General features: G+C 40.6%; 1 protein-coding gene across 4 annotated transcripts in view; it reads right to left on the reverse strand.

Annotated features, from left to right (window-relative positions):
- LOC134518243 (neurabin-1-like) overlaps positions 1-24,504 on the reverse strand; it is a 42,932-nt gene extending 18,428 nt beyond the window's left edge. For all 4 annotated transcript variants that reach the window (XM_063340747.1, XM_063340745.1, XM_063340746.1 and 1 more), the window contains exons 1-13: positions 24,357-24,504; positions 21,999-23,870; positions 10,661-10,793; positions 10,024-10,144; positions 9,402-9,506; positions 9,102-9,222; positions 8,487-8,630; positions 6,898-6,951; positions 4,969-5,198; positions 3,248-3,344; positions 2,984-3,167; positions 2,022-2,173; positions 894-1,227 (exon numbers count right to left, since the gene is read on the reverse strand). In XM_063340747.1, the coding sequence (XP_063196817.1) occupies positions 894-1,227; positions 2,022-2,173; positions 2,984-3,167; positions 3,248-3,344; positions 4,969-5,198; positions 6,898-6,951; positions 8,487-8,630; positions 9,102-9,222; positions 9,402-9,506; positions 10,024-10,144; positions 10,661-10,793; positions 21,999-23,618 (3,295 nt within the window). In that variant the 5' untranslated portion in view covers positions 23,619-23,870; positions 24,357-24,504. The remainder of the gene's footprint in view (positions 1-893; positions 1,228-2,021; positions 2,174-2,983; positions 3,168-3,247; positions 3,345-4,968; positions 5,199-6,897; positions 6,952-8,486; positions 8,631-9,101; positions 9,223-9,401; positions 9,507-10,023; positions 10,145-10,660; positions 10,794-21,998; positions 23,871-24,356) is intronic.
- Positions 24,505-26,532: the final 2,028 nt, after the last annotated feature.

A 26,532-nucleotide genomic window follows, 5' to 3' on the forward strand; every position in this document is an offset into this window, starting at 1 on the left:
GAAGAGTCAGGAAGTATAATCTGCCTTTATATATTGTGCTAGCTGACTAAAGCAAATATCAAGCATTTCAAATATTTTATCTTATCCCTTATTCAATTATTCTTAAGAAAAAAAGCCAAATATGTCCATCAAAAATGATCAGTAGTGACTAGGCTGATTATAATACTCTTAACCTTTTCCTAGAAAGAAATATTCTAAGAGGACAAGACGAATAATGCAGTAATTCCCACAACATTCAGAAGCCATATCTTGTTTAAACACCCGGATAATACCTGGAAGCACAAAGCCAACGTGGAATTTTTCTGGGAGTCGGGAAGTCAGTCAAACTTACTCTCTGATACATTCCTCCTTATGAGGCTAGTGTTTTGCAGAAATGTGCTAGGACCTTTACTGACCATCCACAGTCCACGACTTAGCTCCCGCTCCCCTCTAGCTTACGTCAAGGCAACCATTCAGACTCTGGATTTATCGGTTTGGGCTTTTACCAATCTGACATAGACCTATTCCTTTCTGTAACTGTCTAATTGAAGCAGCATTTATTCTGCAGGCACCTTTTGGATCCTTGGCGCCATAAATTATTTTAGAAATGTTGAGTTTTTGCAGAAATTTGGTAACTAACTTGTTGCAGATGAAGGAATTAAAAGATAGATGAGCCTATTTCAGAACATACTACTGTTGTATCAAAATCTTTCACTGAGTAAAAATAGAATACAATGAACTTGCACAGCTTTTTGCTAACTTCAAACTTTCCTGAAGAGTTAACAAGTGGTTTCAGAACAGGTAGTTTTGTAGTCAACTCGTTTTCCCCTTATTGTTCAATATTCATTCATATCTACAATCCGTAATACTTAAACTCCAAAGGATTAAAATAATAGTAAACCCGTAAGCCTTACCCTTGGCCTCTTTCCCTTTCCCTTTTGCTTCTTTTTGCTTAACATTCTTGGGATACCCTTGAGGAGAATTTGGAGCCATCTCTTCAGGAGGAGGTGAACGAGTGGTGGTTGTGCTATTTTCGTTGCTTGGTTTGTGTACTGGAGAAGAGTGTGTGGAAGCAGAAGGACTTGACTCTAGAGGACTTTCTGTGCTTTCTGTTTGTTCAAGCTTTTCACTCTTTCGATCTATGTCATCCAGGCGCGGGAGAGTTAATTTTTCACTTGTTTCTAAGGTCTTGGTTAGGTACACAGTGGAAAGTTCTCTGCTGAGAACGGTGTCTTCTGAATCGTCATCCTTCAACAAATTCAGAAGTTATTTGATGGTAAGTATGACATATAATCATTTGCTATCTAATCTTTTAGAAGGATGCAAGGATATGCGATGCTACACACAAACGTACTCAGTTCAGAAAATTTTAACTTAATCTCTTGTAGACATCATCTAAATCACATGAAGCCGATTTTATAGGCTGTCCTTTTTCCATCCCATACAGATCCTTCTACACATCCCGAATCATCTTTCTCTATCCGAGTCAGAAGCATTCTGGTACATCTTGACCATTTCAATCCAACACAATCACGCTTCAGTCTAACTGAAGTAGTTCAGCCTTCTCCCTCTATGACAGGCTCTCTCATATACCGACTACATACACCTCAATTCTACAACCATTTTCCAGAAATGTGCTAGAACATTTTACTGGTATACTTTTTGTGGACTTAAATGACTATTCATGGAATAATGAAGCATTTCAGAAGTGTTTAGTTTTTGAAGAGGTTTGGTAACTAACTTGTTTCAGATGAAGAAATTAGAAGATAGATAAGCATATCTCATAACATACCACTGTCACTGTATCAAAATCTTTCAGTAAGTAGAATACGACAAGCTTGCATACTTCTTTGCTAACTTCAAATTAACTGAGATCACGTATGCAATATGAACCCAAACAGGGTTTTTCACTTGATACAGCATAAAAATATAGTGCTTTGGCATTTGAATGAAGCATGGACAACACTTACAATTGCAAATACAGCTAAAACCAAACATGCGTTCAGGCTCACAAATGCATAATTATCTACTGATATCAGTACCTGTAGATTTGCAGTCTGTTGTCCAGCCCCTAGAGATTCCTTCAGCTTTGATCGAGAAGGTGGCTGGCGTTTTACTTTCAAAGCAAGCTGAGCTTTTGCTTTGTGGGCACTGGTGTCTAATCTTGGAGTATCCCCAACAAAAGCATCAAAATCTGCAACAAATATGTACTACTTAAAACCAAACAACACAACAACTGGTAGGCAAATTCTCCAACCCACTGTCAAGAAAAATATTCAGAAGTTAAATCACAATTATTCTACCTGTTAATCATTACAATATGAAAATACTGGTTTATATAATACTACAATATTTTAACATATTATGATAGCAATTCTAATTAATTTGAAATACATTTCTACCCAATTTCTTCAATTAAAAAAAAAAATCCTTCAAGATATATTTGTTACCACGGCTTAAAACCTGAACTTTATTCTCAAATACATGAGAATTTGTGCCCCAAATGTATCTTCCTATCCTTGTTCTTTAAGATAGAAACTCTTTACAAAGCACCTAAACATCTACCAAATCTTTTTAAAATACGTTTCTCATTTGAGCCACCATCTGATATTTTATAGTATTCTGGGCATAAAATTACAAGACCAAAAAAAAAAATCATGGCACATTTTTGTGTAAATCATAGCTTAAAATCAATAGGATTTTCATTGACATATCCCAGTGTTTTAGTCCCACTAACTTTATCAGTTTCGCTAATAGAGAATCTGAGGGACAGTGAAGATGGATCTCTCTCCATCTATCCCCTCCTTCCCCCAGCATTTAAGAATACTACAATACTGAAAATGTTGGGGGACCTAAACAAAAACATCCACACTGGTTCAGGTCAAACATTTACCCAGTCAGTAGGAAACAGCAAACACTTCTTTTAACAACAAAAAAAACAGTACACATATAACTCCTCCTAATTTGTGTTAAATGCAAATCAAAGAGCCTACAATCTACTTACCAGAAACTAACGTATCTGAAGAATTTAGTCTTTCTTCTATTGATTCTTTTTCATTTCCTTCTCTTATCTTTGACTGTTCATTATATTGGCCTGGATTTTGACAGCCATCTTCCAATAAACTGTCACCTCCAAACATAGACGGCATTCTCTCATATACTTTTAACTTACTTTCAAGCTCTGAAATCTGCAAGAATTAAAATTCAGAAGTGAGATAAACTTCTGCATTCTCGGAGAGTTGTATTTCAAAATATAATACTGCTTTACTTTTTCCTGATATATTTTCAGCTGTTCTGCGTATTTCTGGTCTCTTTCTTCAAGTAGCCTTGAATGATCCTCTTCTTTTTTCATAAATTCTATTTCTCTGGTGAAAGAAACATATACATATATATGAAAAAGTAATATATAGAAGTGTAGAAAAATACATAAAATAGAAATATGCACAGCTGCATTTACTAAAAATCATTCTGATAGTAAACATTGAAAAAAATCAGTCTGTAAGGTGTAACTGATTCATTAATCTTGTAGCATCACAAAATGACCTATGTATTTGTATGCTTCTACTTTCTTCAAAAGAAAATACACATGACAGTATAATTTACTCTGGGCTGAGAAAGGATGCGTTGCAACACTTTTTCTACAAAGCTACAACCATCTCTTTACCTTTAAAGGTGGCAAGCAAGTTGCGTATACATTTAAAGAGTGCACGAATCGAACATTACATCTTACTCTCTTCCACAAAGATACATGCACACACAGTATTTTCCTTCCTAAATCTATGGTAGAATTCTTTGTAGGAAAATAAATTGCATTTCAAGTTTCCACTTGGTTCAAATTGCAATGGCTGGGTTTTACAAAAAGAAACAATGATTACAAGAAGGAAGCAAAAATAAAAGCTGCTTTTTCCTGCAAGTCAGATGGAATAACGTACAAAACCAGAAAATAAGTGTAGAACACCTACACAAAACGCAAAAGCTTCAGGGACAGTCAAAAGGAGCAATGGGAATTTGCTAAGCAGCGAGGAAATGGCAACTAGCATGTTAGCAGTCATCTTAACGTACTTTTGAACTTCCATGTGGATAAGCTTGGGAGGAAAGGGGAAAGGAGACCTTTAAAAACGCTCACCAAACTGCGCAAAAATGCACTGTGAAAAGTAACATTTCTGGATGTAGACTACAGAGCAAAAGATCATGCAAAGTACCTTTAAAAATAAGTAGTAAGTGGAGAAATTGGGGACAAGAGAATTACATGCTTACAGTGACTATCAAAAGCAACAGTTGTTTTCGGTATTATCAAGACACTTCTACAAGTATTTTGCAATTAGCTCTTATTTAGCTAAGAGGAAAAAACACAGACCAGATAGACACAAACACACAACAACAGCGTTCAAGTCTTACACAGGCGTATCTAATAAGCAGTATTACCTCTACAAAAAAATCCAAACCTGTTAACAGATTGAACCTACTGTTTTCATGCTGCCATTCTGATGTTCTAGATACATATCCCAAACTCTTAATTTTTCTCAGAATTCCTTTTACTCCCCCTACAAGATACCGAATCACACGTATCTGGCTCTTATTGTATATCCTTTGATGCGTACCCCCTCTGGAACATTTAAGTTGGTCAAAGCTAGAGGGTTTTTCACAAACAGCAAAAGGTATTGCCAAATAACTCATGCCGAATTTCAAGTAGTCCTTCCAAAAGTATAGACACATTACAGTTGTTTTAAAAATTTGTTATTAAAATATTAAATTTTTCCCCTAAGCTTCGAATCAAAAGCAGCAGCGGCAAAATTTTTGGAGAACCTTTAAAGAAGCTGGTGACTTAATGTATGAAAGAATTTAGCATGTATAGCCCACGGCTTCCCTAAACTCTGACAAATAAAAAGTGTGTTAAGCAAATCCCAACCCTAGGCATGGTTGTCAGCTTTCTCCATAATGTAAAAAACATACAAGCAAGAAAGAGACCTGGTATTTTGGGGTACTTACTTTTGTTGGTAATCTTTTAGCAATTTCTTGGCCTTGCTGTATTTCTTTTCAAGGGCATCACATTGTTCTTGAGTTCCTTTAAGATGTTCATTTACTGTTTTGCATAAACTCTGTGCCTCTAACCAGTAGGTCTCTAACTTCTTAATTTTCTCTTTGCTTTCGTCTAAGTTTTGCTGAAGTTGGGCTCGACTCAGTTTCCATTCATTTTTTTCTGCTTCAACAACTTTTAACTGAAAAGATTAATACTTAAAGAATTAATCTAAACTAAAAGATGGAATACAAAAAACCAGTTGTTTATACATGTTTAACCAGAGAATAGCAAATAAAATAATTTAAATAATAAATAAAAAAATTATCAGTAATATTAAAACAAGACACTGAACTTCTAAAGAGATCATATCAACTCTTCCAACCCTTGCTATTCCAAGTAAGTTTAGAACTCAAACCCAAGAGTCTTTTACTACTTCCCCATTTATATTGCTTCTTTTTAAAGAGATAAAATGAGTAAGATCTTTAACGTCAGCTTACGTTGACTTGTTCGAGACCTCACCATCTCTCAATACCTCTGGAGAGGCCTATTTTGATTACTTTCAAAGGCAACTGGAGATAGAGAGTCTTAACCTGTGTAAGACAAGCCCTCTGTCCTACTGCTTTGTTACCAACAGCTTTTTGAATAAAGCTAATGAGACCAGTTGATTTTCTCTTGTACTTTATAAGGCACCGGTCTTCCTAATAAATGATGATATACCCATGGTTTGCTTTCCTGGGGCTAAAAACACCAAACGCTTCCTCAACAAAGGAAAGGGGTGGGGGCCCTGCAGCTTTTCATCATCTACAATATAAAAGAGAATGTTAACGTGAAGTTCTCCAGGTCCTGGAGGGGCAAGCAGGGAGGACACCGCTTGGTTTGTCCACGCCTCCTTTTTTGGGGACATCATTTACGCTGAGGAAACCACTGCTTTTGAAGCCAGTCAAGATCACCTGCTGATGGAACACAGATGTTGAAAGGACCAAGAATTTCCTCGATTAAAAATGGGGCAGTAAGTTGTACTAATGCCAACATTTTTAACAGCTTTGTAGCAATCCAGTTGGGCCAAATTTCACAAATACTGGAAGGAGGAGGAGCACTGCCAGAAATTAAAACCAGAACTGTCTTAAGAACACAAAGTTGGTTTTGGCTGCCTTGCCCCTCTACGCTTGGAGGTCTGAGCACAAGAAAAATAGGTACTATTAGTAAAAGTTATTGCAATCTGAAGCACTATCCCCTCCCCCTGCAATGTGCTGCAACCTGTCCTGGGGTACGCATTTCTCATCGAGGCAACACGGAAGGGCAATGGAGTAAAAGAAGCTGCTCGCCTACTACAAATGTTTCCAGAAAAAGGCCACGTGCAGATCTCCATCAGAGTAAAAAAGCAGCAAAAAGAACCAATCCTCACCAAAAAACCTCCCCAGAGCACATCAGAACTTTGAGGAGGGAAACAGAGGAAAAAGGGTAACAGAAATAACTTTCTGGTAACAGATAGTCAGCCACAAATCATTAACTGTACGTGCCAAATCTATACTCAAGTAAGACAAGTTCTGTCTGCTGAAAATGTTCTCTTACTTGTTTGGGAGCTTGTTTCATACAGTAATCCATTATATTCAGTTCTACTCTAAGCAGTAATACTGAAGCATTAATTTTATAATGGCACAGGGGGGAGTTTATGGTTGAGGGGTTTTTTTGGGGTTTTGTTTTTGTTTTTAGAATTTGAGGGCAGCTCTTCAGCTTAGGAATACTTGTCTTTCATAACGCAGAGTACACAGAGCCCAAGGCCTAAAACAGATCTCTGCCTTCTGCATTCAGCCTATTCTTGGTAAAATTTGTAGGTAGAAATAAAGAAAAAACCCAAAATAACCGTCACCAAAAAATAATATTCTTTGAAAACTTACTTTCTCCTTCAGTTGATTCACTTCAGCTATTGTTACTGCGTGTTTTAGCTGTAGCTGAAACAAACAAACAAACAAAAATTCTATAAGCACACACAAAATTACACTTGAAACGCTAGTTTTAAGTAGTTGTCCGTGATCCCCTTCTTCCTCCAACCATTTTTATAGTAGCATAAAGTCAACTTAATTATTTGTCAGCTACAGGAGAAGTTACCATGAGCCTTTGTTAAAAAAAAAAAGCTGAACTCAAATTAAAACGAAAAAAGTTCCATGGTATTCTATTTGCTACAAAAACCAATACATGACCACCTACAGGTAAATTCTCACATTGTTTTCTACTCATTAAGAAAAGTAAGGAGCTTAAAATAATGTTTCAATGTGCCAGGAGAATGAAAAGGCAGCAATGCACTTATGATGACAACTGGTAAGTAAAAATTTAACAGTACTAAATATTTTTACTTATCAGCATTTACAATAACAATAAACATGCTGGCTTTGTTTTAAAATTAAGCCTCGTATTTCACACCACAAGTCTTCATAGGATTATTAGAAATGGATAAAGACTACACCTAAGCCAAATGTAGATTATTGTTAACACATCTTAAGAAAACAGCACACACACAAGCACAAAAGTGCATTTTTTTGACAACTGTTAGTTATTTCTTGTATCTCACTTTCCATCTGCAACCCTGGGGGGATTATTCATTTTTTTTTGGCAAGGCATAGTGCACCAAACACACATTAAAGCAAATGAATCCATGACTATCCTTTATTCAGATTATGTTAATAACAGCATAGTAATGATCCTAGCTGAGAATTTAATTGTATCCCAAGTAAATATAGCGCTTATAAAAAGATGCTGTAGCCTGCTGCTATGTGTTCTATCCTAGAAAAACCATAAATGTTCTCTAGTGATCAATAGCCTGAAATTTCAATTTCCTCAATGACATCATCAATGTTATCAAGAGAGCGAACTGAGGTCTGCAAAATACATGCAATGTTATCAAGAGAGCAAAAAGAGGTCTGCAAAATACTGATGCTTTATAAAAATAAGCTGATGGAGGCACAAATGGCATCTGACAAAACAGTTTATTTGCAGTATAATTTTCTCCTCCAGAGTGAAAATGACAGGGACTTAAATCTGCCAAAGAGGCCCAGATGTGTTTTTCTTGTCTTCTTAAAGAACATCTGACCACAACACCCCCCCAGCTAAAGCCATTCTACTATGCAGCACATAAATGTGAAGTCCAATGGGCCAAAGAAGAACTAAGACAAGCATCATGTCTATTTAATGCAATGTTCAACAGCACAAGGAGGGAGGTGGTGTTGGGTTCCAATGCCCGTTTCCAAGGACTTATTTAATTTAAATCAAAGGTCCATTTAATATAAGTACATATAGGGAAGCTGGGATCAGAAAACTACAGAAAAGCTACAGTTCAAGGGACATTTACCAGACAGATTTATTGGCTATGTTGGGAAAACAAACCCAAAACCACAACGAGAGGGATATGAAGGAGATTATATCCAAATCTTATGAAGTTCAGGTGCTCTCCAGTGCATCACAAAGAATATTTAAGAAACTGCTACCACACCTCTTTAAATTTAAGAAGTGACTGTGCTGAATCCATATCCAGTGATAAACCTATATCTTCGTTTTCAGGAAGATCAAAAACTTCTACAGATTTTCCATGTAAATGTGACTCATATGTATCGTCATCGTCATCATAGTCATCGTCCTGACAAAACAGGAAAATCATGACATTCTGTAACACACACACACATTCTGCATTATGGCAGCAGCAATTACAAAAGCCCACAACCAAGGAATCCAAACAGATGCAAACCTTTTCTCAACTAGTTATTATTCCTTTTTAGTTTCTTATACCTAGGATAAGCTTTAAAGCAAACACTGTCATCAAAGTGCCGCAAAAGAGAGCTAAGCCATGCATAAAACAATCAGAGACAGCTGATACTTAAAAATATCTTTTGGATTATTGATAAATTGCAAGTATAGCAAGTTCAGATAATCATGTGTCTTGATAATAGCAATGTATGAGGTTTGTATTTTCCATTTTTAACAAGTTGCCTGTTTTATACTTTTTTTGCTTCAACTTGATTCAAAAAACATTTACTCCATTTGCAGAAGTTACTGCATGTAGCAGTAATCATGTACTTTTCAGAATATGTAAGTATGTACGATGTTTCACCTGCTCTGTGTCATCATGAACATAGTGCTGCTCATACAGGCATCTCTCTTGCTCTAAGGTCTCACTGATGAGGCGGGCTACTTCACTCTGAGTCCCTGGCTTCTCTCTCCCAATCAGAAACCTACAGAAGAAAAACAAATTACCTTGCAGCAAAAAGCTTAAGATATGCTTAAGAAATTAGGTTTGCTACATTGTCACCTTCCACGTCACCTTTGTAAAACTTTCAGGTTACGGTTTTGTATTCTCCATTAATGAAACACAACAAAAAAGAAAGTATCATTTCACAGAAAACATACATACCTCACTGTGCCTTTGGTGTTTTTTAATACAGTGGCTGCAAAGAACTGAGTAACTCCCACTAGACTTATGCCATCAACCTCAACAATCTGATCATTTACTTGAATTCTGCAAAATAAATAAAAGCTTAGCTACCAGTTCAATAGAAACATTTTGGCTTGATAGATTTTTGACATGACAAGTATCACTTAAAACTCACTAGTATTTATAATGAGAAATTCCGAGTCCTAAGAAATTCATTGCTTAAAACCAATCTCCTGATCCTCAGTTACGATGGAGATCACCAATGAAAATTTACACGGTATTTGTCTTTATATTTTTTATACTATCTACACAATGATTGGTGTCCTGGGGCGACAACATGATTTTGTGGCACTTTTACACGTGGGCCAATTCTAAGCTTTTCTCATATATGCTGCAAGCAGATCTATGCTTATTTTGCAAAAACGTCCTACATTAAACAAGACCTGTTTTTAAAAAAATTAATATAAAGCAGGAAAGTAGTATTTGTTCAGCTGCATTCAGCTTCTGTACTTTTATTCACAGTATCCAGCATATCCAATGAAAATGACTGGGCTCAGTTAGAAATTTGTAAAAAGCGTAATCAATTCAATGAAAAACTCACCGTCCGTCCCTCTGAGCAGCTCCCCCATCTGTTATCGTTTTTACGAAAATACCTAGTTTTTCCAGTCCCTGATCAGCACCAACTCCCATTCCAATAATACTGATGCCCAGACCACTGTCACCTAAGGGATTCAGAAATCTAACGTTAGCTGCATAAGACAAGATGTAACACTTAGCAGTAGTGAGCTGTTTCAAAGCATTCCAAGTCCTTCCACACAAGAGAGATGAAAATTCACTTAAAAAAAAAGAAAAAAGAAAGAAAAAAGAAAAAAAGACAACAACGTATTTTCTATCTAGATACTACTTGAAGCCTTTTTGTTCTATAATTATGATTGCCTGTTAGATTCAAAGCTTCATGGTATCTGGAGAAGACAGCAAGATTTATGAAATGTATACATTTTGGTGCAGATCTGTCACTCAGTAATGTAGCGTTCCTGACTCACTATTTAGTATGACCACTTGCACTTAGGAGAGGCCTGTCCAGTTAACATGCACTAAATTCAACAGAACTAGCCACAAATGGAAGCCTGAACACACATTCAAAAATTCAAGACCTAAATTCAGGGAAAATACAATTTAAAGTTGTTTTCTTCTGTGTGTACAGTGTCTCTTTCAAACATTCAGGGTTTGATTTGCACCTTTTTCAATTTCCACAGGAAACACTTCCATTTTTTCCACCCTTTTCTCCAGTTCATACTCAGCTGAGGCTGCCACAGGGTCAACTTCTTCATTACGTCTATCGTAGTCTTCATTTGAGTAAGTACTAAAAACCTAAGAAAGGTAGCAGAAAACTTTTTTTAGTGCTTTGACACCCCCTTCCAAACATGAAAAGCAGTAAGGAAATTAGTGATTTCAGGGATCCAATTTTTTAAACAACTATCAATTTAATAAATACTGCTGATGTAAGACAGTTTCCAACTTGCTCAGAAGTAACATTTTAGAAGTTTCAAAACAATTCCTTAAACACTTTTTGTGTTGTAAGTGCACCAAATAGTTAGAAGTAGTAAGTCATGGAAATCAGTCATCTCCTCTTTGATATAGTGTGAATTTTTTTTTTTTTTGGACTACATTCCCCCAAATCCTTCTTCCTCTCTTCTTCCCTCCCCCCACCACACACCATCTGCCAATTGCAATGCTTCAAACAGATGTGGGTTTCTGATTTTGCAAGGGAATCACAGTTTCCCAGGAAAAGGAAATGCCTTGTTACATACATTACTATTTTTAGTAATCACTCTAGCTGAATTCTAAACTGTTAAAAATAAAAGATAAACAAAAAACACGAATTAAGACAGAAATCTAGAAAGGAAGAATGAGCTACATGTAACAGCGTTTTCTTATTAGCATGTTCATTAATTGTATTTAAATTCCTAAGTTAGGAAAAAAAAGAAAAAAAAAAAACACACCCCATGTATCTGAAAACCAAGGTTTATCTGCTTAAGTTTTTGCAGGCACCGAGTGTTTTACTCCACATCACTGTATGATAAAAACCAGTTATGGACTGCAGCTGCAGCGGCCATCTCCCTAATCAAGAACATGTAGTGCTGACACAAAGTTAATTTACACTGGCCTACGAAGTTTTTGCAACTTTTGCATTTTCCCACAAAGACTACCTAGACAGGTAACTGCAATCACGCAAATAAGACAGAATTAACTGTAATTAGCTGTATTTAACATTTTCCTGGTGCATTTACATCCGCTAGCATATGGTGTCAGCTCTGCATGGCAGTAGCCTCAGACACAGGAAAATGGGCATTGAAACAAGACTACCAAAAAGCAACTCGTATAAGTCAGTATTTATAATTTAAAATTATAAATTTTATATTATAAATATAATTTAAAATTACAAAATTAAGCTCCCCATGGGGAGCTTAATGCTTCACCTCCAGGCTACAGCTGGAGGGCAGTTTCACAACCTCTTCGCCAAATCCTGCAAAACAGCTACTCCAGAAACATGGCACGGCCATATAGCAGTCCAGTAAGTGCCATATAGCAGTCCAGTAAGTAAGCAAGATTAGATCCACTTGGCTGAAAGGGAAGGAAGAAACCACTCTCGGAAGTCTTATGTTTCCCCCAGTAAAAGAACCTTCCTCAAAAGTTGTTCTCCCTAAGTCTTGCACAAAGGCAAATAAACTGATAAACTCCTTGGGACTATCATACAGGCACCAGTGGGCAACAACTGGACACGGAAAGATGCGAAGGGCTGCACTTACAGGATCTGCCCTCCATAAACTTTACAGAAAAATCTGCAAAATAGACAAAGAAAGACATCCAAATGGTCTCAAGTATCCTCACCTTATCCTTTATCCTTATCCTTTTATCAAAAAAAAAGGTGGCTAAGTGCTTTAAATTAATCTACCTCCTCGCATCAGTCAACAGGACACGAAGCAGAAGCACTTCATGAAACGTTATTTATTGTCCCTTTGGAACAAGACCAGTCTAGTCTGGTTCCTTTCCATCTCAACAGAAAAATCAGTCTCTCTCAAACTGTAGTCAAGTTATAATAAGATGATTTTTAAGCTAATAATAAAAACGAAGTTCATGATTGGTCAAATGATAACTTGTTAATGAGAATATTTGAGTTCTTGAGAACAAATCAAACATTGGGGCACAAAAAAAAGTCATTTGCTTCTTTATAAGTGTACATATGATCTAGCACAAACACATCTATGCAAATGAATACTACTAATATTTATGCACACTAGCTTTTTAAGAAAAACCTATCTTAAATCAATTCTGACTAATCCACTAAGAGAAAGAATTCATACTTTTCTATTAGTGACAGACGACAAGTGTGTAAGAATGTTTATTCTAAAAACTATAACAATTAAGACAGGATAGACCCATTTCGAAATAGTAAGAAATACCCACCCTGACTTCAGAAAAATAATTTTGAGGAAAAAAACATGAATTTACAAAGAACAGAGGAAATGCAAAACAGATATATGACCAGAAGCCAAACACAGCAATAACAAAAAGAGAAGCAAGAGCACGTTAAGAAAACCATGGCCAAAGAGTCAAGGGCAAAAGACAGAAATTTTTATTGTGTACATGCGGAATCATAACAAGGTATTCATCTTTTATGAGACGGAAACAGTAAAATTGTTGATACTGATACAGAAAACACAGAACTGCTCAGCAAGTTGTTCTTGCCAAGTAGCAAAAGTAACGTTAAACACTGTTGAAATGCGTATAACAAATAATATAAGTTACAAGTTACACAGTTTAGAAGATTGATGAGAAAGCTAAACACAGTTCATCCCTGCACTGTGCCTGGCAGGGTTTAGGCACTGAATCAAACACATTAGGGACAAAAGAAATTCTAATCTTACTATTTAGAAGCCACCGCTAGCCACAGATTGTAAAATTATTAGCGCACAAGTGGTATTTTTAAAAGATATGCTTTAGTAAACACAAGTTATTGTCTCAACATAGGAGAAACCAGATAAATTTTACTGTGCAAACCATGTGAATTTCACAAGCCTTTTACCACAGCTTGTTATAAATCCAGAAGGTTAAGCTAAGATTAATAACTTCTGGATCCTGTCAAGCTAATAAATGATGAAGAACCCTGCTACTTAACAAAAGGATTTCTTTTTACACTCAAGGCCTCTTTTCCTTAGAATGAATAAAAATAATTTTAATCCAGAAAAGTTCTGACAGATGGATGAATTTTTTAAATATTTTTTTAATGAAATTGTTAAGATACATAACCAGGAATTTTCAAATATATACTTAGTCCTTAGACAGCAAATATATTTATTTGGAGACAGAATGAACTGCATCCTTCACACCAGGAAAACGAATCACTTTGTGAATGCAAAGCTCAGTTTGCCTCCTTCTATGAAGATGTGAATATCAACATCATCAAGATCAGCACTGAAAGAAACCCAAGGCAGCCTACTGTCCAAAAGATCCTACCGTTCAGTTCCCGTTACTGTGCAGAACTAAAACATCTCCATTATATCATCTTAGTGCTATCCCAGAAGAACAACAATGACCTTGCTTCATTCAAACTCTTAGCCGTACATAAAAACCTCTACTTAAGAGCTACGTTAGTTTCAGCAGGATGTTAATTTTGTTAGAGGGCAAACACTCACGCAAACACTTAGTGAATTAGATGACTACGGAGTCATAAAACACAGTCCAAAGACCTGCACTCCCATATTCATTTCTAGTAGATAGATTTGTTTGTGCCTGATCAAAAGCAGAACATTAAAAAAAGTAATTAAACAGTAAGATTAAGAAATCAATAACTGCCCGGAAGGGCTCCCAACTAACTGGGACAGAAGCAATACCACCATCTCTTTAAAATTCCCCTGTAATATTGCAGTATTTGTTGGAAAGCCTCACGCCAGTGACCCCTAACAGCCGAGAGAGGCAGCAAAGTGTCCCTGAGCCCCTGCCTGGACACCATCCCAAGCAATGACCGCACCACCTGCGTACTCTTTCTTCTGAAACACCGCTCTTACTTTGAGCAGGTGAGATTACTGGCACTCGATAACGCCATCCATTCAAAACACAAGTTACAGCTCAGGGAAAGTTATCTAGTAGTGAACGGTCTCAGCTCTCCAAACGGATCACCTTTGCGATGCCCGGCAAAACATGAAGTGCCCAGGCAAACATGAATAATCACCTGAAACAGCAGCACTGAAGGAGGCCTGAAGTATAATGTACACTTCACAGTTTACTCGTGCAATCTCCCTCTTCAGTTAAAGAGGACATCTCACTACCGCTACCCGCACTCTTCCCTGTTTCTGAAAGCTACACGATTAGTATTTTATTACCACTACTTGTTATATTTTAAGTGAAAGGTTACTGTGCCTGATATTTAAGTCAATTCATGCTATCGAATCCTTTAATCGGCAAACAGAAATACCTTGCCTACTTTTTTTTTTTTAACCACTTACTTACACTTTAACTCTTCCTTCGAAAAGTATTCAGAATGGTTGGTAACTGTTGAACAGATTAATATTATAGGCCATTACACCCAATGTTTTTGTTACCAAAGAGATGGACAGGCACACTTATGTGCTGCGCACACTTATGCACTTGATCCTGTAGCTGTGCATGACTTAAATCAAAAACTCCAACCCAATCAGTTTAAATAAAGGCATAAGTGCAACCTTGCTTCAGATCCACAGCACAGACAATTTCATACAGACAATTTCATCATAAATAAAACAGTTTTTTACCAGTCTCAATATTCTCTATTTAGTTCTCAAGGAAACCTGTAAAATTTATTCTCCAGTTCTGTATTTCACTTGCGGTAGCAAAGGCACTGAAGCCAGCCAGGGAGCAAGAAAGCCAGCACGGTATCTCTTTCAGCCAGGTTATGCTATCGACTCCAGAAGGAGAAACACCCTTTCACTTTCAGGTATTTCATTTTTAAATCCCAGTGTAAGGAACACTGAAGACAGAGAAAAGCATCCATTCAGATTTGGTGCACTGATTTGATTTCATTTCAAACATTCACAGCAGAAGTTGAGAGACAATCCACCTTCTCCCTCCACGGAAGCTCTGCTGGGACCTGCTGGCACTCCACTGTCTCAGCTGGAGTGGCACTGCTCTCTCACTCACAAAGAGACGGAAAGACTCCAAACAAACAGGATATGACCAGAAGAGGCAAAAAACTACTCACAACAAAGGGAGGGCACCCCCCAAAAATCCTTGCTCCTGAAAGATTTTGTATATAAAGAAAGTGATTCAATTACGGTCATCCATAAGCTTCACACGTGTCTTGGTACCACCAATGCATGCCTGGCAATCCAAAGGTTTAGATATGTGTATTTATTTAGTATTCACCAAAACAAAAATTTTGACCTGACCAAATCTAAATAGCAAGCAAATTGGTGATAGAAACTTCAAAAGGATAACAATGAAGACAAAACTGGTCCACCTGGCTGTTTTCTAAAGGCCATAAGAAGAAACAACAAGATAACCCTGCCATACCAGAGCAACTCAATTAACTAATCTGCAGTAATACTAGCAATGATCTAGGTCTGGACAGGAGGATCGTCTCACTATACCAAGACACATCAGAGGGTGATGGAGGAAAATGATTGAGAAATAAATCTAAAGAACTTTGCATGATGCCTTTTGGAATAACGCTTTAATACTCAATAAAAATTCCCCCCTCCTGTTCCCCACAGCTATTCTCAGAGCAAAACACAGCACAGGCGGGACATTCGTCGTTATCACCTAACATTATGTCAAAAAGAACAAGTAACTTAAACTAAAGCTGCAGCCCTGCCATCGGCGAGGGCACAAATCTGCAACTCTGATACACGTGCTAATTTGTCCGCAAACCAAGCAGTATTTTAAAAATACCTTTCAAAATATCTCTCTCTTCCCTCTTTCCCTGGATTTCCCTCTCAAATCCAAGAGGAACTGCTAGAAAGTTAAGAGGGACTGAAAAAGGAGCAAGGACGGAGAGGTGATCCTCAGTGTCACCTCACCTGGCACCCATAACCTCAGCATTCTCTCATTTGTCTATAGTTTTACAGCATCCTCAAGCAGATCAAACAGGGCAGCTGGTATGTCATATAACCGCATTTGGTTAAAAATACACTGAGGTGTTAATGTAAAGAGTCATGCTGGTTCAGCAGTGAGCCAGTGCATAAAAAGCTTTTTTTTTTTACTTTTTCCATTCTGTTTAGATTTCTGCCCTACAGCACCATACCCTTGCACCGTACTCTCATCCAAAAACTCTCCAAATGCCAATCAATCTACCATTGTAAAACTTACATATCGAATATTTCCTAAAAATCCAAACAGAAGATGTATGATTAAAAAAAAAAAAAAAGCCAAAGAAAGCTCGAGCTGAAAGTGCTTCTTTCAGGAGAGCTGAACAAAGGTCACGGAATCAAAACATAACAAGGACCAGAAAGGCATCATAAATACTGGATACGGAGCTTTCTAAAACCAGGTAAATCTATAGACGGAATTGAATGTATTTAGGCTTAATAAACGTTTAACTTTCATGAAAACTGGCATTTCAGTAAGAGTTTAAAGATTATCTTTCCTCAAAAGAGGAAGCCTTCCCCCACCTAAATAAGAAAATTTTCACACGTGTGAAAATATGTATCTTCTTCCTCCATGTTTTTAACATCTCCTACTGTTAAGTTAGCCAGCAGGAAATGCCATACTCTCAGATGCAGACAGAATACAACAGGGTTACTTTTTGTGAAAAATCATTGAAAGGTACTGTGGAGAGTTTAAGTTTGAGATAAAAATATGAAGAACAGTTGCTACGACGTTAAGCTACCAACATTGTAATGTTGATGCAAGTGATACAACAGAGCTTCAAAACAATTAAAATCTGAGTTACAACAAACTGTCATTGCAAAAGATCCTGAACAAAGCACAATGGAAACACACTTACATTAATTATTTGTGGCAAGAAAAAAAAGCAGATGACTTCCCACATACAAGTCAATTCTGTTTAAATCTACTCCCAAATCAAATCTCTGTTTCCCTAGATGAACCTACATCCACGTCACATAGTTGTTCCACAGAAGTATTTTACTGAAGTGCTTGACCAATGGCTGACAAACAATTGACCATTTATGCAGTCATCAATTCTCTAATTACTGAAGAAATGCCAGGGTTTGGGCATCTTCCACCGGTTGTTGTATTTTGTATGCCTTTCTGTGTATGATATCCTAAGTATAGAAGTTACATCCTCTGATTGATTTTTGAGCTGTATGAAGCTGAGGCACTACTCTGCAACATTTTGCTAAAACAACGTTCAGGAGACTACACATTGACCTAGAAAAATTGTGCATCTCCTGAAAGTGGTAAGCATTTACAGACACGCCGTTATACAGGAAATCTAATTCAAATGTATCCTCATTTGCTGCTTCATTAACTTCCCCAGTAATCAGCTCTGTACTAAAAAGATTGAAGAGTATGCCAGTCTGAACACGATTACCGTTTGTGTCCCAGCTATACATAAAACAGCTCTATTCCGATGTGCAGGACAAACAGCAATCCTAGGAAGGATTTCCATATTCTCTCAGGAGCAGCTCATACTTGGCTGCTCAGGAAAACACACAAGCTATGAAACCGCTTTCAGTTTCCTTATTTAAGAAGTAAGTTTAAACTTCTGCTCAACTGTGACAAATAGAAAAGTAAAGTCTTTATGAAAGGTTTGGGTTTTGTTTGGTTTTTTTAAACTGTGTTCTTGCCAATCCTAAAAGAAAGTATTATTCACAAAAAGCTGGGAACAGACACTCCCATGCAATATAAACTGGATAACGCTGCTAATTAAACAGACTTACGGAAGCAAATAGCAGCTGCACTACCTTTTCAGTTTACCTGAGCTACAGAATTCCCGAAGATCATAAATGGTTGCAGAAGTTAGTCACAGAGCTATTAAAGGTTTCGAGGACAAAGTTTGACACAGTCAGAGGTAAAATCATATCAAGTCGTCAATTTGGAAATAGGCATTTGTTTTCCCAATGGAAAGTTTCAAAATTACAAGTGTCAAACAGCAGTCATTACATTTATGTTAATTAAAGCCTTTCAAGGTAATCACATAATTGAAAGTGAGTTTAATCTCTACATTACAAAAGCAAAGTGAAATATAAAGGGATGACAGCACAGTGGTGTTGTCAGTACCTGATGTGGTATTTGCACTGTCTGTAATGTGGACTGTTTACACAGTTTATTCAGAAAACTTCAGGACAAAGACAAATTCAGCTCCCTTGCAAATACTTTGGACAGCTGAGTGTGCTTTACATTCCTCACTGGCTTCATATGCGGCAACAAGGGACTAAAAATAGCTCAGGTACCATAACACAAACCCAGTCTGTGAAGTTCTGCTAATAACTGTACAGTATCACTCTCTTCACTACTGCGGGAAAAACAAGCAACCGAGACATAACGTTCCGTAAGGTCTGCAGAGATCAAACAGCAGCAGGACTCAAAGAGTTGGGTCACCCATGGCAAGTAAGAAATCTTCCCAGACGTCATTTACCACCAGCTTCTCCAAAATTGAAACGTTTATTTTAAACAGTCTCAGCTACGCTTATTTCCACAGGCACAGGGCAACTCAAAATAACAGAATATTTGCGTAATTATGTTCCACCTTTCCTGAAATTATCAGATCAAATTATGTTCTTAAGCCCCACTACAGATGTCAACAATTACAGACCTCCAGCATGGGTCAGATGCAGTGCTAACAGCATTAGCTGCCTTATACATCCCCCGGGAGCTCCGCAGTCACCTTCTTTTACTCAAAAGCTTTGCCAATCTTACAACCGACTACAAACTTTGCAACAGAGATATTAACCAAGTTCTCTTTGCTGCTGCAGCATAAATGCTGGTCTTTGTGTAAGTTATATCCATCACCTACACACATCTCCAGCTTCCCTTCTGGGTCTATCCCGTACAATGGTCAGAGCTCCATCACAGCAGAACCCTGACAATCTGAGAACGTGCTTTTTCTTACCCAAACACTTTCTGAATGTTTTCAATTCTCCAACTTTATCAGACACCTGCTAAACAGCCACTGTGAAAGACAGCGACGGTTTCTTTATAATCACTACAGAAGCGCAGAGGGAAAACAGCGAGAATGCCAAGGCCAGCCTGGCCTCCCTCAGGAGCATTTCAGAGGAGGAGAAACACAGACCTTCTCCTCTCGTGGCTATGGATGCCTGGAACAGCCCTCACATTTCAGTCAAACTTACTAGTCTAAATAAAGCTGAAGAAAAGAAGCTACTAGGAGACATTTCTCACTACGGCACCGCTCTAAGCTGTGGCAGGGACCAAGAATAATCTTTTGCTACCACTCAGGATTATTTTTTTTCCTCTTCCAATTTAAGATGCGCTAAAATCTACACATAAAGCCAAACAAGAGACATTTCGTCTGTGAGGTGAAGTGGGATTTTTCTAAAAAGTTAATGAGATATTAAAGGTACGTTATGAAAAAGAATTTTGGGCAATTGCAAAGAAAGTTGGAATTCTTCATTTCACAGAGCACAGAAGCCAGAAACCATGTACCAGGCAGGACTCATTCCCACAAAATATCATAGAAAATATGAAGCAAAAAGGCAGACAAGGGGAAAGAAATCATTGCTTAGGCATGAGGAACAGAGGGGAAAAAGCTATTGAAAACGACATACAGAAAGAGATTTCTGCGCCCATTGCAGGAAAGATATAGTCAAGTTTCACTGAAATAGCATCAAGGAAGAAAAGAATCACAAGCTTCAATTTTAGGGCCTTAAAAAGAAAATTCACCATATTGCTATTAAGTACAGTTTGTTCTGCCAATCCAAGTGGGGCATTATGGTAAGAACTATGTTATTTTTAATGGAAAACGGCTAACAGTTGCTACTAACCCTTCATCTCTCTGTTTTGTAATGGATAATCTGGTACAGGTCGGTTCCTGTGGCTTTCCAAGAAGCAGCTGTAATTGAACAGTGCTAGTTCCCAAAACCTGAGTTTTGTCTACAGGCGAGCTTCTGTGGCAGTTGGCACTGAGATTTCTACTAATGCTCTCAACTAAGTCTGGCACAGACATAGCAGCAAAGGCAGGAAAAGTCTGTTACAGCCGCTGCTTCAGTAGGATTGCAGCAACGATCAGTAAAACCCTGCCTACAGCAGAAAACCAGCAGTCACTCAACCAGCACGCATTTGCAGTCGACTCTACAGGGCACTTTTCCTCAGATGCTCAGTGCACAAATGCAAGGGGAAATGGACTGATGCCCCTCCGGCTCTCTCACAGCCCTCATCACGCTCGTTATGCAGTTTCCAATAGCGGCACTCTCGCCCCCACTTCGGCGCTCCAGGTCACCGCCAAAGCAGCATCAGCTACAAGAAAGCCATATAAAGTCAGCCTCGCTATGGAGAGACTATAAAAAAAAACCCACATGCGACAAAACTTGTATTTTACCACACCCCAAACATTTTCTGGGGTACGGCGCTGGTGTGTGTTTAGCAAACTGGGAAATTACAGCTCTGTGCTGCAGGAAGTACAGGAGTCAACAGAATTTTTACATCCCTCTGATGAGTAAAAGCAAGTCCTGACTCTGTATGAACAAAGTGTAAAAGCTGTTTATTAAAGATTATATTTTTCATTCATGTAATAGCAGAAGAAGAGAACTATGCTTAAGAAAGCCTGGAGAGTCTCCCATTCCATTCTGATCTGCATCTCCCAATCCTCCTCTCAAACTTTAAGAGGGACTAGAATAACTGAAGTCTGCAACAAGACTATGGGTAAACATGGTTTGAGTTGTGGAATGACTTATTTTGCAGGTATTTTTAGTGAGGGAAGATCAGACACCTAAATCTTTTTGTTAGCATTGTGACTTACAGTACTCCTCATCATCCAGTCTGCTCTGTAACTTCTACTTCCGCAACTTCCTACCTCCAAAATGCTCATGCTAACACTCCTACAGCTTGTTCACCAAGTCAGTATAAAAAAACCAACCAACATATATATGGTTATTACTAGAGAGAATCCTAAAATCTTAATTAACAGGAATCAGTCATTTGATATTTTCTCAAGTTAACTCTGAAAACAAGTCTGAAGTTAAATCTGAAAGTTTTCTTGGGGGGTGTGCGTGTTGTTTTGTTTGGGTTTTTTGAAACTTTTGTATAAAAAGTAAAACTGAAAAAATCCTTCCTTCAATTTTAAACAAATAAAGGCAGGTATTAAAGATATATGTTGGTATCTATTCCTAAAAGCTTAGTGTTCCTGAAAACGTCCAATAAGTAAAATCTCACGTGTTTCACTATGCTGACTATCTCAGGAAGCTGCTGTGATTCAGAAATGACTCGTGACTAATTTATAGATTTTCTGAACAAGAGAGAAGTTCTAACTTCTCTCTTACTCAGTTTTGAATAAAACCCACAAACTTACACTTTTCAAAGGGTTTTTAAGAGCTTTGAAAAAAACACCACAAAAATTTATTTCCTGGGCATTTTTTACCGCAAAACAATAAAAAAAAATAAAGAAAATTCAAGCGTACTTACCTTGATAGGAGCTGTTGAGAACTTGACTTTTCGGTCTGGCTCAGGATCTTCCTCTTCAGAAAGTCCAGGAAACTCCTCATATTCACTGTCATACATATACTCCTCCTCCTCCTCCTCTCCCTCCAAAATTTCTTTGCCTTCAGGCCCTTGATTTTCTGGCTCTGTATCCCTGTCATCATCAAAAGCTGCATTCTCTATTCCATAAGCACTGAAGTTCTCGCTCTGCTTTCCCACCACTTGCTCCTCTTCTTCAGTATCTCCTTCCTGCTCTAGAACATCCTGTACTCGTGTTACTGGATCATCTCTCACAGACATCCCATCTCTTTCTTTTTCCCAACTGGTCTTGCTGCCTTCCGTGAACTCTTCTACCACTTCCAAGGAGCAGTCACTCCTCTTCCCTTCCTGTACTTGACGTTGGAGCGACTGATCCTCTTGAACAACATGATCTTTCTCCAAACCTTCTTTTTCATGCCCTGAGGTTTCATCTTGTGCAACCAGCTCTGCGCAAGTGCCCTCCATGGGTGAAACCTGGGAGAGAACACCATCTGATCTCCGCTGAGCCTCCTGACCAGGCATACTGCCCATATCCCAGGGGCTTCTCTCAAGTACCTGTTCCTCTCTTTTGTCTTTTCCAAGTGCCTCACCCAGCTCATCTCTGAGGATCACAAGCACTTTGGCGGATGCAGCCTTCTCTGGACCTCCTTCATCAACAGCAGATGAATACAAACTGTGGTGGCCTCTCAAAGGGTCCTCATTCGGAGGACTACCATTTTTGGAGATTTCTTTGGATTCTTCAGTATCACTGTCACCCAGAAAGCTTTCCAGCCTCCTAGAAATGGGCCCTGCATTCAGGAAGGAGGATTTGGAAGCACTATTGATGTGTTGCTGCTTCAACTCCTCATTACCTTGATTTTCAACTTTCTCCAGGGCAACTGGAAGACTTGCTTCTGTACTAAAACTGAAGTGGTCTGCCACATTGCTGCAATCAGAAGCTGAACCACGTCTCCTCTTATCCTCACTTTTTTCACATTTGCTGGGCGAATACCTGTCCACTGAGCTCCGTTGTTTTATATTTCTCTCAAATAGCTTCCTGGTCTCCGAAAATTTTTCTGCCAGGGCAACTTTGTCCAAGTCTGCCTCATCGTTGCTACGGATGACCTTGTCAGCAGCAGAAGGCACAGAGAGCGAATCCACAGGGCTGCCGCAGGGGCTGGTACTTGTATTAAGAAGATTATTTTTTTGGACAATGAGGAAAGATGGGCTACCTGGAGAAGGTCCGTATTCTGCCGCTGTGGCCCGGCTGATCAGTTTGGTCTCAGCAGGTGGACTGCTTTCACACGAGGGTGTGGAAGAAGAGCCTCCCATCTGCAGAAACATATTTTTGATCTTGTGTACTCTATTGCCATAAGTGGCAGCTCTGCCTCGACTGTGTGGGTCATTTCCCCCCCCATTGGCAGAGGTACTCAGCTTCTGATGCAAGCCTGTTTTGTTGGAAGCGTTCTCAGGATTGTTTACGCCATCAAAAGAGCATTTGATAGCATGGAAATCGGATTTATAGGCATTTCGGTGTGGAGAAGCACTTCTTAAAGTCCTTTCCCCTTTGCCTTCGGTTTTCATCATTGTCAAGAGAGAAAGCTGTCCCGACTCCTGAGGAAGAATGGGAAGGACGGCTCGCAAGCACAAAGCTTCCACTCTCCAACGCCAGGCAGGGCAGATCCCAGAGCGGCTCCGGAAAGCAGCCTTTCACTCGGCCGGCCTGCCCGCTCGCACTGAAAGGGGAGTATTAGGTGGAGAGAAAGAAATCACAGCGCGTCAAACGGCCACATCGGGCCACGTTATCCCCGGCGCGGACGGCGGTCTCCGGAGAGCCATCTGCGGAGAGACGGAGAGTTTGCATTAACTCGGGGCCTCGCCAGCGTGTGACACGAATCCGAAACCGGCGCTGGGCACCGCCGCCCTACACCTCCCCGCGGGATAAAGCCCATTGTGTCCGCCGGGACCCGGCCGCTACCCCCCACCCGGGCACCGACCTGGCGGCTGCGGCTGGGGATGCGGCGGCGCGGCCGCCCCCGCCCTCCCCTCCCGCCAACGGCCGTCCCGGGCCGGGCCGGGCCGGGCCGGGCCGGGCGGCGGGGGAGGGGGCAGCGCCCGGCCCTTCCTGCCGGGCCGGGGAAGGCTGGACCCGGGCCGGACCCCGCCGCACGCAGCACGGCTCGGCGAGGCTGAGGGGCCCGGAACGGGATGGGGGGGGGCGGGGAGGGAAGCCGCAAGTTTCGGCCCCAAGTTGGGGCTTCCGCGGGGCCTGCGGGGCACAAAGCCACCCCGCCACCTCGCCCCAAACTTTCCGAGCCAGCCTACCTGGGGGCGGGGGTCCCGCCGCCTCCTTCCCCTCAGCCCTCCCGGCCGCCCAGCGGCCGCGTACACCACGCCATCATTATTATCCTCCTCCTCCGCCACCCTCCTTCCTTCCCACCCCCCCGACCCGCCGCCGCCCGGCGCTCCTCACTCCACCTTCCTCCCGCCCCCGCGGCGGCGCTCCAAACCGCCCGCCCGCCCCGCTCTCGCGCTGCCGGGCGCCCTCCTCCGCGCTGTGTGTCGGGCCCGCCCGCGCGCGCTCGCGCTCACACAAAGAGAGGGAGCGGCGGGCGCGCCCTTGTTCCGCTCGGCGTGAGGGAAGAGAGGGGCTGGGGGGGGGCGGCGGCGGCGGCGGGCCCGGCCCGAGGGAAGCGCCTCCCGCGCCGGGATATACCACGCCATAGCGGGATGCGGGTTTTGGGTGATACCATGTCGGGAGGCGAGCGGGGACGGGGCCGCCCCGCCGCTGCCCGGGCCGTGAGCAGGGAAAGCGGCGCCGCTGGGTGCGGGTCGGTCACCGGCCCCGCCGGCGGCAGGGGGGGAACCGCCGCGGCTGCCGCTGGGGAGGGCGGAGCGGGGGGTGCGGGTCCCTGAGGAAGCGTGGCGGTGGCGGGGCTGCGCGCTGTGTTCAAAGCGCGGGCGGGGGCTGCGGCGGCCGCCCCGGCTGGGGGTCAGCCGCCCACGACCGAGGCTCTCAGAGCTGGAAGTCCCAGCGGTGCGGTCTGAAAAAGGAAATTCCTCTTAAAAATCGTGGTTTTAGCCCCTCCTGAACAGGCGTCGAGCCCAAGCAAAGGCAGAGCGCCGAGGCAAGGCGGCTACCCGCCTCTGAGCCCGCAGCGCCGACTGAGGGCAAGTCGGTGGGTACCCGGCAGCCGTCTGCGCAGGAGGAGGGGGTGAGCCCGCCGTCATCCCTCGGCGGCTCACCGGGATGTCAGTCCCTGCAGCTCCCCGCCACCGAGGAAAGGAGGCCCGCCATCGGGAGCCTGAGGCAGTAATTAGAATCACAGAACCGCCTGGGTTGGAAGGGACCTTTCAGATCATCCAGTCCAACCATTAACCCAACTCTGACAAAAACCATCACTAAACCCTATCTCTAAGCACTGTGTCTGCCCGGCTTTTAAATACCTCCAGGGATGGTGCCTCAACCACTTCCCTGGGCAGCCTCTTCCAATGCTTAATAACCCTTTCAGTGCCAAAATTTTTCCTAATATCCAGTCTAAACCTCCCCTGGCACAACTTGAGGCCGTTTCTTTTTGTCCTGTCGGCTGTGCCTTGCGAGAAGAGACCGATCCCCATCTCTCTACAGCCTCCTTTCAGGCAGTTGCAGAGAGTGATAAGGTCTCCACTCAGTCTCCTTTTCTGTAGGCTAAATTACTGCCGTTTGGCAAGCAGTTGGCGTGGAGCCAGTTCTCTTGTTCGTTAGTCCAAATAAAAGCACTGTATTCAACCTTTTTATCAGTTAAAGAAGACAGAATTTGTGTGACTGTCCGGTTTCTAAGGCACCTACCTCCAAGGAGCATGGATAAAAGTCACGCAAAATAATTAGGAGAGCACTAAAGAGCACTGGTAGTTACCAATTACTTGGTAACTGCTGTTTCCAAATTGTGTGACAATTATTTAGAAGTCTAAATACTTCACTCTTTTCAAAGAATTGTTTCACTGGTTATTACTCAAATCAATGGTGAAATTTATACCTTCTCCCTGGCATCCCAACTGGGAATCACAATGCCCAGAGTATTTCACAACTTGATACAAAATCAGTGATAAAGTTTCAAATTAGCCTTCATCACGATTTTGCAATAAAAAGGAAATCTTATTGATACATTTTTCTGACGCTTCATTTTTCTAATACAAAGCAGGGACAAAAGTGTTGAGACTTTCTTCTGTGTTTTCATGCATTGCAGGGTCAATGGCATTTCACTGAGACCTGCCATTAGCAGTCTTAGAGGTGCCTGGAAACACCATTTCGATTGAAATTTTAATACAGATAGTTTCACTGTAAAAGCAACAAATATTTTGAGAATATGCAGGTCATATCTAGAACAAGTAGCGGTGATTTTTCTCCCACATTCTCGTCAGATAGTCCTTCCTAGAGCGTTTGTGGGTTGGGTTGAAATTGCAGGACTTCACCATCACCTTTCAATAAACAGGGCTGCAAGAGAATGCCAAGCCAGTGTTT

This window comes from Chroicocephalus ridibundus, chromosome 7 (genome assembly GCF_963924245.1).
Source record: "Chroicocephalus ridibundus chromosome 7, bChrRid1.1, whole genome shotgun sequence".
Taxonomy (NCBI): domain Eukaryota; kingdom Metazoa; phylum Chordata; class Aves; order Charadriiformes; family Laridae; genus Chroicocephalus; species Chroicocephalus ridibundus.